General features: G+C 41.2%; 1 protein-coding gene across 5 annotated transcripts in view; it reads right to left on the bottom strand.

Moving 5' to 3' along the window:
• EFHC2 (EF-hand domain containing 2) overlaps positions 1–12,277 on the bottom strand; it is a 57,284-nt gene that overhangs the window by 20,659 nt on the left and 24,348 nt on the right. For all 5 annotated transcript variants that reach the window (XM_068685768.1, XM_068685773.1, XM_068685780.1 and 2 more), the window contains 2 exons: positions 5,537–5,702; positions 4,328–4,470 (listed from right to left, as the gene is read on the bottom strand). In XM_068685768.1, coding sequence (XP_068541869.1) covers positions 4,328–4,470; positions 5,537–5,702 — 309 coding nt within the window. The remainder of the gene's footprint in view (positions 1–4,327; positions 4,471–5,536; positions 5,703–12,277) is intronic.

Below are 12,277 nucleotides of genomic sequence, written 5' to 3'. Positions count from 1 at the left end.
GGGCTTTTGAATATGAAAAAGGAAGGAGTGACATGACACTATCTTCTACGTACTCTTCTGCCAATGCAACTTACCTGTGATCTGTTATTTCCTTTCTGAGCACAGTATGTCACATTATTTCTTCTCACATTATAATGATTTGATTCATGCCACTGGAAACTGTACATTGTGCTCAAGGGTATGTAAGATACTAAAAGGAACATTTTTCTTTCCATTAGTATCTTCTGGTGCACCACAAGATTACATCACATTTACCAAGCTTTCTAGAAAACAGTCTGTTAAATGTTTAGTTTCATCAGGGTATGTGTCCTACAACAACTCTGGAGTGCCTGGGGTTTGTTTCCTGTTTATATTTGAGCTTCCAAGCCAAAAGCCAAAAAGCATACTTCAGTAACATTTAATGATGCTTCACATACTAGGTAGTGATGCGAGTCCAATAAAAGGCTGATGAACAGTGTAATAAAATGCCATTTATAGTCAAAATTATAAATGAATGTGAAACCCAAACTACTTATTAAACCAGAGTTTGGATCAGATGTCTTACTTAATTGCTTTACTTGTACCATAAAGGCAAAAGACAAAAAAATACACTAGGGCAATGGTCAGGTCTAGCTTAAATCAAAAAACGATTCTAATCACTAATGTAACTCTAATCTTAACACATTCCTTTTTACCTAGCTATTAAAACAAATATGAAATTTTACATTGTAAAATCCTGGCAACTGTTTGCAACATTTAAACAAAATCGATCACTGTAAGACTGAAATTTCACTCCTGTCTCTGTTTTTCCCTGCAACTGCGCATTTGGATTGTAAACTTACCTTAATACCTCTGTCTGATAATTGTTTTTTAAATATTATGGGTGAGTACATTTCAAGTGGTATAAAGAAAAACAACCCCCAAAAAAACTCATTAGGTTAGAGATTTTACACTGAAACCTGATGAGAAGTTTTGATGGAAATCTACAAGAGTCGGGCTCAAAGCACAAAATAAACACCACAACCAAAGACCCTCTTCCATTAAGATCAGATCAGACTTTGCAGGTGTTTGTACAGCTGCTGGTTTGGTCTGGGGTAAAAAAGGGGTTGTGATCTCCTACATGGGGAGACAAAGTTCTCTTGCTTTGACCCCCACCTCAGCAAGTGCTTCAAGATGTCCAACCCTGTGTATTTCAATTAGTGTTTCACACTGTTACTAACAGTACGAAGTACTTCTCAGCAACCTTCTGGTCCCTGGACTTAGAAAAGCAAGAGCAACTGAGGTCTGAAACATTTTTATTTGCCAATGTGTACCAACTCATGCAAATAAAACAGGAAGAGATAGCCATTTGAACCTGTGCACTGGCCAAAACGTTATTCTGGGAGCCATTTACCATTTTAACTCATTCACTTTCTAAGCAGTGCCCAGCCTTACTCTTCTCACACCCTGTTCACTTCAACAGCACTTCTGCTCCTCGCAAGAATGTTCCTCTCACTCCCATTTTGCACGCCTTACCCTTTTTCCTAGCCTCTCATACCTGACCTCTGCAAAGCCTTCTCATCCTTAACCTCAAAGAAACTTGGTCTCTCCTCCTTCAGATGTGACTAAAATGAGGGAAGAGGAAAGCAAAAGGAATAAAGGAAGGGAATGGGAACAAAGAAACTTCTGCAGTCCCAGACCTCTTTCTGCTCTATCCCTTCATCTCTATTTCTTATCCTGCCCCTTCACGGCTACTATCGCTAAATGCTCCAGAGGGCACTTCTTAGTCATATCCTTCCACATAGTTCATCTTTCTGCCCTCTCTGAAACAGGCAGCTTCTCCATCCTCCTTAACAACACAGGAAAGTTGAAAACCAATTTGCTGACACTTGCTTTTCGTACGTGTCTGAAGGCATTTCTTACTCTTGGTGTGCAAACTTGCTCATTTAGTTTCGTGTTCTGTTCAACTAGCAATAATTAATGGGGCCCCAGCTGCAAACCTAGCATATATTCTTACTCCAAAATAAAAGGAAGCCAGGGAGTAATCTCTGACCTTGCAACCACGCTGCTGCCAACCCGAGTGACTCACCACAGCTGCACTGCACAGTGCGTGGGTCTGCTCTGGGTCCTATGTGATAAACTTGGGGTCTTAAGACACAGATAGCACTTTTGTGTGTTCAAACTGCTTGGAGGTATGCGAGGGCTGTGCTGTGGTCTAAAGGAGCAGCGTTTTACAGCAGAAAACCAAGGGCATGTCTTGCAGCACCTGGGTGTGGCAGAAGAGCCTGGGAAGGGTTTTTGAGTGTGCAAAACCTCCTGGGACAGTGTTAGATAACCGATAAGGGTGGAGCGAGCCAAACCTGATGCAGCCTTGTCCTCACTGCCTTGCAGACGGGTTTTCTGGAGCTAAGCATCCTCCAGGAGGGACCCTGGGCTCTGTGGGGCCATGTCTAGTTGGAATGGTGCAAAGGAGATCCCGGAGTGACTGACAGGCAATACAGATGACAGGGATCCAAGGTTCAAACTCTTCCCTGGCCTCAATTTAACAGTGCAGCTGTACCCTTAGCATCCTTTGTGTCTCCAGACATGAAGCACACCAATCAAACATATCATGCTCTAGTGCAGAACTGAGCTGCTCTTGAGCCTCTCGGCAGCATCACTTAACAAATACACATACATGTGTGTATAGCTTTAGCTGTATAAAAGAAGTTGTATACATTAAAAGCTACTGCATGGAAGAAAAGTAGTTAAATAACAATGACAGGACACTGCTGCCATAAAGCAGCGTTAGATCGTTAAGCTACTCTTGAGCAGGGCTACCTGCAAAAGGTCAGTGAAGCCTATTCAAGGGCTCTGCATATTTTCAAAACATTCCTCAGAGTACTGCTTGTATTTAGATGGTGGGTGGGGTCTCTGTTTATGCGTTCATAATATAGTTTGATACAAGCAAATATGCAATCAGAAGTTCTTGCATTGGAAAGGCTCAGGTCTTGCCTGAGAGAGGGCACCCTAAATGACTTAGTAGCACCACTGGCATAGAAAAAGCTGTCTAGGAATACAGAAGGATCTACATATTCACCACACCTTCACTTTTCACTAATGTGATGTTCATCACAGGTCTGACATGGATTAATATTAAAAAAAAAAACACAAACATTTTCAGTAAAGGCTTAGAAGTAAGGATGCAAGGACACTCAGCCCTTAACTACAAGCTGAATAACTTAACCTCAGCAAGTCAACTGCTGCCACCAGAGCCTGAAGCTAAGGAGAATGAAGAGCCCTCCCTGAGACAGTCTTTGCTGTAGACAGTGAGCTGTACCCCCTCTCAGGGCACAAAGCAGGTACCACTAAGTGCAGTGAGCTGGTCACCATTGCAGAGTGTACCTGAAATAACAAACTAAGGCTCTCTGTGCCAAGAAGGTGGTAGAGAACAATTCAGACAGTATCAAAAGAGCCAGTCAGGAGGTTTCACAAGAGCCTTACAAGGTAACAAAGGAAACCTTCTATTACTGTTTTTGTCTCATCTTTGAGAGAACATGACTTCCTGACTTTTTTCTCCCAAGGATTTTATCAGTGGCTGACACCAATCACTTCTTCAGCTGCACATCTTGAGAATGGCCAGAGCTCTTCTGGATGTTAACAGATGTGAAACTGTTGCTACAGATGTTTTGTGGTCTTCACAGAAATAGGCTCATCTCTCTAACAGAAATCCACGTAGCCAAGGCTCCCCCACATCTCTGAGGTACAGCATGACTTCCTGCCATCCTTCCCAGTGCTGTGCCAAAAACATACCCACAAACACACACACGCTCTTGTACCACAGGGCAACATTCACTCTTTAGATGCCCAACACTGCATGATTAATGATAATGCATATTAGAAGTTGTCACAGCAGCTTTGCCTTCGTGAGCTGATTCTATATGAAGGATGTTATATAGGTGTCATAACACCATAACACTGCCTTGCAAAACAAACGATTTACTCTTTCATTCTTTATGTCTTAAATTTCCTGTTCCTTTTTCACATCAATTACAATACAATTCCTGTATGTTATCTACAACAAAAGCAAATGCTTAAAGGCCAAATTTGCAAATTAAAATGTAATAAAAGTCCTAATACATTAAACTTCCAGTTCCCAAAGGACATTGTGAAGTGCTGTCATACCATGAACAGCATTATTCTGAGCGATGAAGATTATAAATTATTATGACACACAGCTATGCAAGATAATGCAGAAGAGCTGCTGATGTAATTCCCAGTGCATTTAAAAAGCCACATCCCTGCTTCTGCTAGTGCTGACTCCAGCCACAACGTTTACTGTAAACTGTAATCAAATGAGCAGGGCAACTGAGACCGACTGCAAGCTTACCTGAGTTTCGTTGTGTATATTCATAGACTGAAATGGTGTCATCACTCAGGAAGTAGCAAATAATGAATTTCCGATCCTTGTCGACAGGACTATCCATAACAAATTTTGCAAGAAAGCGCAGTATGTTACTTTCCAGACCACTTCTAAAAAAGATGTAAGAAATTAAAAGCAGAGTGTGAGAAAAGTTTTCAACACTTAGAGATGCATTCCCCTGAGATTTTAAAAATATATTAATTGTGTTTTTCCTGGACCAAGGAGGGAAATGGCATAAGGTTCCCTATTTTTCTAAAAAATAATTTTCAGCTTAAATTAACTGAACCAACAAGACTCAGCCAGATAGAAAGGAATTATTTTCAGGGAAAATTGCTTCTCTGCCAAAGCTCTGAAATGAATTTGTATTCAAATTCAGTTGCAAATGAAGCTTCAAGTTTCTTTCCAGAGCATTTTTGGAGGAAAAAATGTATTTAATGTGTATATTTTCGAATCAAACTCTGAATGGCAATACATATGAGGACCTATCTCCATGAAATCAGGCCTATCAGATGATCTTACTAGTTGGATATTCGTTATGTTTTACATGATGTACAGTACCACTGTATGCACTACTAAGTCTTTTCCTAATAGCTTTCTTTTTTTTTATGGAGGTTTTACGTGTGGTTACTGTTTCTCTAGCATGTCAATTTGCTGTTTTGTGGTCTTCACAGAAATATGCTAATCTCCCCCACAGGAATCCACTTAGCCAAGGCTCCCCTACCTCTCTGAGTTACAGAATGACTTCCTGCCATCCTTCCCAGTGCTGTGCCACATAGCCACGTTTCCACTTTGGCCTTAACAACCGTTGCCTGACAAGGCATTTCATTATGGAAAGTGAAGGGTTAATGCTTTAAAACATTGTTGTAGCAGAGAACAAAGCAAATGCCAGATAGTCAAACAGAAAAAACAAATCAGTGTTGGACTGCTGTAGCATTAAAAATTCCTGGCTAATTCCTGGACTACTACTTCCATGAAACTGCCACTGAAGACTTTTGCTGAGGTCCGAGAAAACTGGAGTTCTATGTCAGTAAACTAGTCCTCATGCACCTGTCCCTTAAAACTCATATGAACTCCATATTTTGCCAAAAAAAAAAAAAGATATCTGCACTTAACATCTGTTGCCTTCACAAAAATAAATAACAACAACAAAAAAAGAATTATTTTTCTTCAAAATACCTGTCTTTCTCCAGGAATTTCTTGAAATCTTTTTGGGGAGGCTTGGGAAGCAGACCCTTACAGGAGCATAACGAATCTTCTTCAGAACCAAATCCGGTATATGGTGGAAACGTTTTTTCTGGTTTTGGTGGTGGTGGAGTTTTATATGCAACTGGGGTGAAATCCTCTGCAACAAAGACAGCAAGAGTTATTTATTATTGTGCTTATGAAGCTGTTCTACTAAGGATTTAAACTTCCAGCATGAATACTTATTTCTGTGTTTATTTCTGCCTATTTCTGTAACAGAGCACTAATCAAAGTCAAACCAGGATCCCTCCTACTGCTACAGAGCAGAAAAAGACCACAGAAGCCAACAGCGAAATTATTGTTTCTTCATGGGTTGCAGAATTTTACCTATAATCTTAAAATGTTTTACAAAAATCATTAACATACACAGGCAAAAGAAATGACAGATGTAGTTTCAAAATGGGATAGAACAATAAATTAGCAATTCTAAATTTATTTTTTAGTTTTATCCTTTGAGACCAGATTAGTGAGTAAATACTTGGCTTATGAGTTTCTTGCCCTCTGCTTATCCCAGGAGGAAAATACATAAATAAATAACATTTTATTCATTGTTCATATCATGCATATATGAGAAGAATTTTTAAAGTTTATGTACATCTTGGTACACTGACGCCAATAGCTTCAGTCCACATCTCAACTTCATCCAGAGTTGGGGAAGGTTCGTTTTCGCTCATTTTCCCCACTCTCAAAACTTTTTTCACTTATTCCTTCCCTGAGCTGCTTCATAACATAACCTTCAGCTTCCAATGAGGTCTGCATAAAAATTCAACAGAGTAAATACAGAGTCTTCTGGTTAAATATAGTGAATGGAAAATGGAAAAGGTGAGAGGAGAAAAGATAGAGGAAAACAGATGGGCAGACTTGAAGCAAACGAAGCCATAAATCAAAGGACCTCAGTACAAACCAGGCTGGATGAGACCTCAGGAGTGTGGTCTCCTACTCAGGACAGGGTCAGCCCCAGGCTGGACCAGGCTGCTCAGGGTTATGTCCAGGTGGGGCATGAAACATCCCCGGATGGAGCCTGTGCAGCCTGCCCTGGGCCCAGCTGACCTTGGAGGGGAATTTTTTTAATACCCACTCTGACCCTCCCTGGTTTACCATTTATGCCCATTGTCTCACGCCCTCCTGCCAGCAATATCTCCATGGTTGGGTACAGGTGGCTGTTTGTGCCCTGTGTCTGTTCCCCAAGCTGAGGAACCATGATCCCTTGGCTGTTCCTCCACCCTGACCATCCTAGGGCTTCTCCCAAACTCACCTTGGCTGCTCCATGCCTTTCCTGTACTGGCCAACACAAAAGAGAACACATTATTTTGATGAGGTGCAACAAGAGCAGAGCAGAGAGGGATAGTCACCTTCCTTGATTTTCAGACAGTTGCTGTCCATGCTACCACAGCTCTGGTGCCCACCACAACCTTCAGGGCCTTTCCTGCCCCAGCACGGGTGCAAAGAGAAGGTTGGAGAGCTTGCTGTGGTCCAGCCAGTGCAGTATTGCCCACGTGGAGCAGTGCCACCTCCACGTCTGGGCTGGCCAGAGGCGCTGCCCCAAGGAACCAAGAGCTACCAGGGCTGCCAAGCATAGGATAAACACATGGGGTAAAGTGGAGAGAAAGCTGGATCACAATTTGTAGCCCAGGAGGCAAAGAGTGATGTTAACTGACCAGTGTGTTAAACTTCAACCCACAAAATAAAGTTGTTTTTTTCTCTAAAACTTAAATTTGCAACAGAGAACTGAAGAGAGATTAAAAACTTACACTTGTAGCTTGGGTTTCAGTACAGTCGAGGGGAATGATAAAACTGGTGTTGCTTTAAATGTTTTCTGAAGTGGTTTGTTATTAAAATGTTTTAAACAGAAATATATCAGCAGATCAAAGCAACCTACTCTTTTAAACTCTGACTTGCCTAGCAGCAGTATGAAGCTGAAAAATACAAAAAGAATTCAGATGCCAGAGTTTTTCTTGAACTTGAAACACAATGTGATTTTCTTTGGCCTTTACCTGTTACAATATGGTCTAATGGAAATGCCAATACCTTTCCCTGAATCAGGAAACAGGGGGGGTTGCAAAAACATGCCAACTTTTTTTTTTTTTTTCCATGAAAACTATGTGTGCCCTTTCTGTCACTCAGAAGTACAAAGGCCAAGCCCATATGCAAAATTCCACTCAGAAATTTTCAAAGCTTCAGAGGCAAACAATAAACGTATGTGTAAACATGCAGCAAAATACGATTTTCTCAATATTGGTCGTGACAAAACTGCTTCTCAAGACATTCTCAGGGTGCCGGGTTACGTAACCTATACACGCAGCTCTTGGTACGATAAATGTTATGTATGTAAATCAACATATTGAGACAGAAAATAAAAACTATACCCACTGGTATTGATTCTGCATGCCCAGTTGGCGCATGTTGAGTTACTCCAAAACTACCCATGTAGTTACCAACAGAAATATATATAGAGAGAGATATAGATATTGGTTTCATAATACAGGTTTTCTTCTGGGATGTGGCACACGCACAAACCCGAAACCTCGATGAAGATCACTCTTGCACTCCAACAGTGCCACCTAGTGCGTGTGCGGCAGATGGGACAGGGAGAGCCACGCAGTGTCACTCGCTTCTCTTGCTCGGGTGGCACGAAGGCGGCAATAAAAGCTGTGATCTGTAGGCAATGCAGCCGTACTAATAAGGCGTGATGCAAAGAAATGCAATGGCTTTTAGCTGTGTCAGACTGCAGCTGGCTCCTTTACCACCTCCCAAGTCTCTTCAGGTGGTTGCAGGACGTCGGTAAGCCAGCTCTCCTGATCAGCTCATAACCTAGGCTCTTCGTGTTATTTAGAAATATAAACAATATTTTCTATTACGCACTATGTTAAGCTGCATTACTATTTCCCCCCTCGGGGTCTCGATGCTGGGAACACCGTGTTTTTAGCAAAAAACAGAAACTCCACTTCGTGCAGCTCTAAATAACACGCTGCCTGCCAGCACTGTTTGGAAAGGCAGGATGTCCAGTTGAAACTGTAAACTTAAAAGACAAGCAAATGCATTTACATGCAGGTCACAGTAGATGCACATTAACACTCATGCATAAGGCATTCATTAAGAAATGCTAAAGCATTTCCCTTTACATGTATTTTAGCATATATTGATGAAAAGTAGACGGATAAACAGAAAGGAAACTACAAATTAAGAGGAATATTGTGTTAGTCCCAGAGAGTATGTTAAACAATCCCAACCCAAGCATGGGGTAAACTAAATCCAGAGAGAAATTCAGTGCTTTGTTTCTCATCCTTTCCCCAGCGTAAAACAATCTTGCTTCATTCAGATTCACTAAAGAGAATAATGCAAACATCTAGTCTTGTGCCACCTACAGCTTCCATGATTTTAAAGGCTTATGTATGCAGATTCTCTCCTGTGAACGAGGAAATTCAGAAAGAATTTTACATAGAGAAACACAGTTTAGCAGACTAGTTAAAAACTTGTTTCTGCAACTCTTGAACAGCCAGGAAGGTGCATTAGACTAAGAGCTATGAACACGTTCCAGACTGTTTTCATCTTTGCCCTGCCATGCACCATGAGCGTAGTATCAGACAGACAACTTGCACTTACAGACAAAATGCACCCCTCTCAAGGTTATCACTGTTTCTTAAGAAAATGACTTACGTCCATTCTGGAAAAGAAATCAATGCTCTTTTCTTCTAGGCTGTAACATTTTCAATGTGAATTTACAGCGGGTAGCGGGTAAATTGAAAGTCTTGGGTTACAAATTTCTAGTTCCCGAAAGAATAGTAGCGATATTTTCCCCATGGACTGTTTCACCCCTTATCACTGCCTCAATTGATACCCAGCAGGAGAGATGCTGCCACTGTGGTGTTTATTTCACCTAGTATATCAAATATTTATCACACACTACTAACTTTTTCTCATGGCATCAAAACCTGCGTGAGAGTTGAACAGGCACAGGAAACACCAAGAACCAAAACCAAATCCAGTCTCTTCTTTAGCATACAATTTGAGGATGACACAGCCTCCTCAGTAAGAAAAACTAAATTCCTCAAAAATGATTCGTTGCCACAGAGGCAGCATTAAGCTGGCTTGAATGAGATTTTGTCTGCTTTCAGTTTCAATAGACACTGTAAGATCATAATATACACTGTAAGATTACCTTCTGCCCTCGGCTGATGAACCGTAGGAAAACCCTCACATGTTAGATAAAAACACATTTCAAGGAAGAGTAAAGTGATATATATTTTGGATCACAGTGATAACCATATTGAATATCAGCATATAACTGGCAGGCAAGAAATTCTACCTTCAGAGTCACAGTCACATCTAAGCATTACAGCCAGGGACAGGAGAGAGAAATCCCACTAGCCTTGGACAACAGAGGAGGTGGAGTTAACCTGGGGAGCTGACATTGCTAACATGATGTTCCCTATACATAAGAGGTATAAGAAACAGCCGACACTTGGTTTTCATGAATGTTTCATGACTTAGGTAAATTAAGAAAGCAGAACCAACATCTTAACCACTTTTACATGCAGCAATGAAAGCGAATCCAGTCTTTGCAAAATCATGTGTGCAGCTAAAACATTAGAGTGTTTGTTTTGCTTCAAAGAAAAACTCCTCTTCGGGAGTCCTACTTCAAGATTATTCCGGTTACCTGAGGGAAAAAAAAGGCATCTGCAAATGCCTGTAGCATTCCCTGTGTATATTTAGATCCTGCAGCTCAGCCTCAACCACACTTAATGGAGAGGTTAGACGCCGGAGAGATTCTGATCTCCAACGAGTTCACTGAAAATTGGCAGCAGGCTTTAATGCCCCCACTGAGGGAAAAGCAAGAAGTCAGCTGTTATCCAGCAGCAGCTGCCTGGCCAAAAGCACACATGTACTGGCCAGCCGCTCACGCTGCTCTGCCCAGGCAGCAGGTCAGAGAGGGAGCCTGAGAAATGAGGGGGTGGGAGGGCGAGGAGAACCGGGACACGAGAGGGATCACAGGGTGCCGCGAGAAGGCGTAACAGGCAGGCCTGGGAGGTGCTGGGACGTTGAATAAAAATCAGCAGGAAACCAGATTTCACTGGTTTTGTTCCTGAAGGAACAATCTGTTGTTTAAGAAAGGACAATTTATACTCAACTCAGTGCTGAGATACTGTATTTGGTTAGAAGAGCGATTATCAGCTTCCCACCATTGCACTTCAGTGTATTTCACGTTTCAGCTGAGTGACCACAACATCTATATGTTGGCCACAACACATGGCTATAGAATATTTTTCTCCTTCTCTGCAGCTTCACTAACAGATCTAGACAGATAGTATCACGCATTAAGCTATTTTTTTCCTTGAATTCACAGCACTGTTACATGACAGTAATGGCATTAGCTTCCTACTGAAGGGCATTAGCCATGTTTACCCATGGAAAAGCTCTCCTTCACTTTTCACAAACAGTACGAAGAGCAAAACAGGCAGAAACAACATTGGAAATACATCAGATACCATAATCATGCACTTCAAGGGAAATCCAAACTGTCCTTAATTCTCCTAAAGGGCAAATTCCATTGGCAAGTAACTGATGCTGAAACTGCAGAGTCAAAAATAAATGTCGGCCTCTTTAATGACTTTGGCAGAAGAGTATAAATTGAAAGGGGAGTAACATGAAAACACAGTAACAAACAGCTGGATTGATGCTGCGAGGTGCTGAGAACTGCGCCTTGATGTAAGAACTCATTTATCCTCTTGCTTACTCTTACCCAAGTAAATGGTCTCTCCGGATTCAAACTGCAATTAAGTATGTTTCAGTGTTTAATTGGACTGGGGCAGATTGCTGGGCACTTTGTGGGATCAAGCCCACTGAGAGTACCTTGTATGTCCACCAGAAGCAAACAAAATCAGTAGCACATTAAGAATAAAGGGCCATCTCTTTTACCCTCGAAATCTAACTGCTTCTAAGACAAAAAACTACCCCGATTTCACTCCCAGATCCTACTAACTAAAAAATTGTGCCAACACTTTCTTTATCCCTGATGGGGAAAACAAGAAATAATTTCACAGCAAATCATTAGAATCTCTTAGCTCTTAGAAAGTGTGTATTTTCTGTGAACACGACAGGCATCATCAAGACTGATTTTTTTTTTTGTTAGCCACACTCTCTGCCACCATATATCTTTAAAGTTATGTGGAAATCACTACCCAGTGTTGTGAAAGTCTCAGCTAGTGCATGTCTTTTTATGTCACATATTGAGGAGACAGAAAATCTAGAGGGAGCACTGAAAAAAAAATGATCACAGAAAAAGATGAATGGACTATGGAGACACTGAAAGAATTGGGTTTCCCCAAACAGCATGGGAATAGATAAAATATGTACAAGGTTTTTATAAAAGAGGATATTGATCAGTTGTTCTCCATGTCCAGCAAAGATAAGGCAAAAAATGTTACTCTCTCAGTTTACACAAACCAGCTTCAGAGTAGTTATTAAGCATCTTTTCTAACTATGAATTTAAGACAAGATAGCTCAGGAGGCAGATGAATCTCCCCCGCTGGAGGATGTTGATGAAAGGCTATACAAATATCAGTCAGTGACTGTCTAATATACGCTGTCCTGCCTCAAAACAAAGGGAAAGGACTAGATCACCTACAGTCCCAATTTTCAATAACTCTTCATATCAGCAACTTCTGACTTCTCCTA

The sequence above is a fragment of the Anas acuta genome, chromosome 1, assembly GCF_963932015.1.
Source record: "Anas acuta chromosome 1, bAnaAcu1.1, whole genome shotgun sequence".
NCBI lineage: Eukaryota > Metazoa > Chordata > Aves > Anseriformes > Anatidae > Anas > Anas acuta.
The sequence above is the reverse complement of the archived record's forward strand: the minus strand, read 5'-3'. Positions and strand labels throughout refer to the sequence as shown.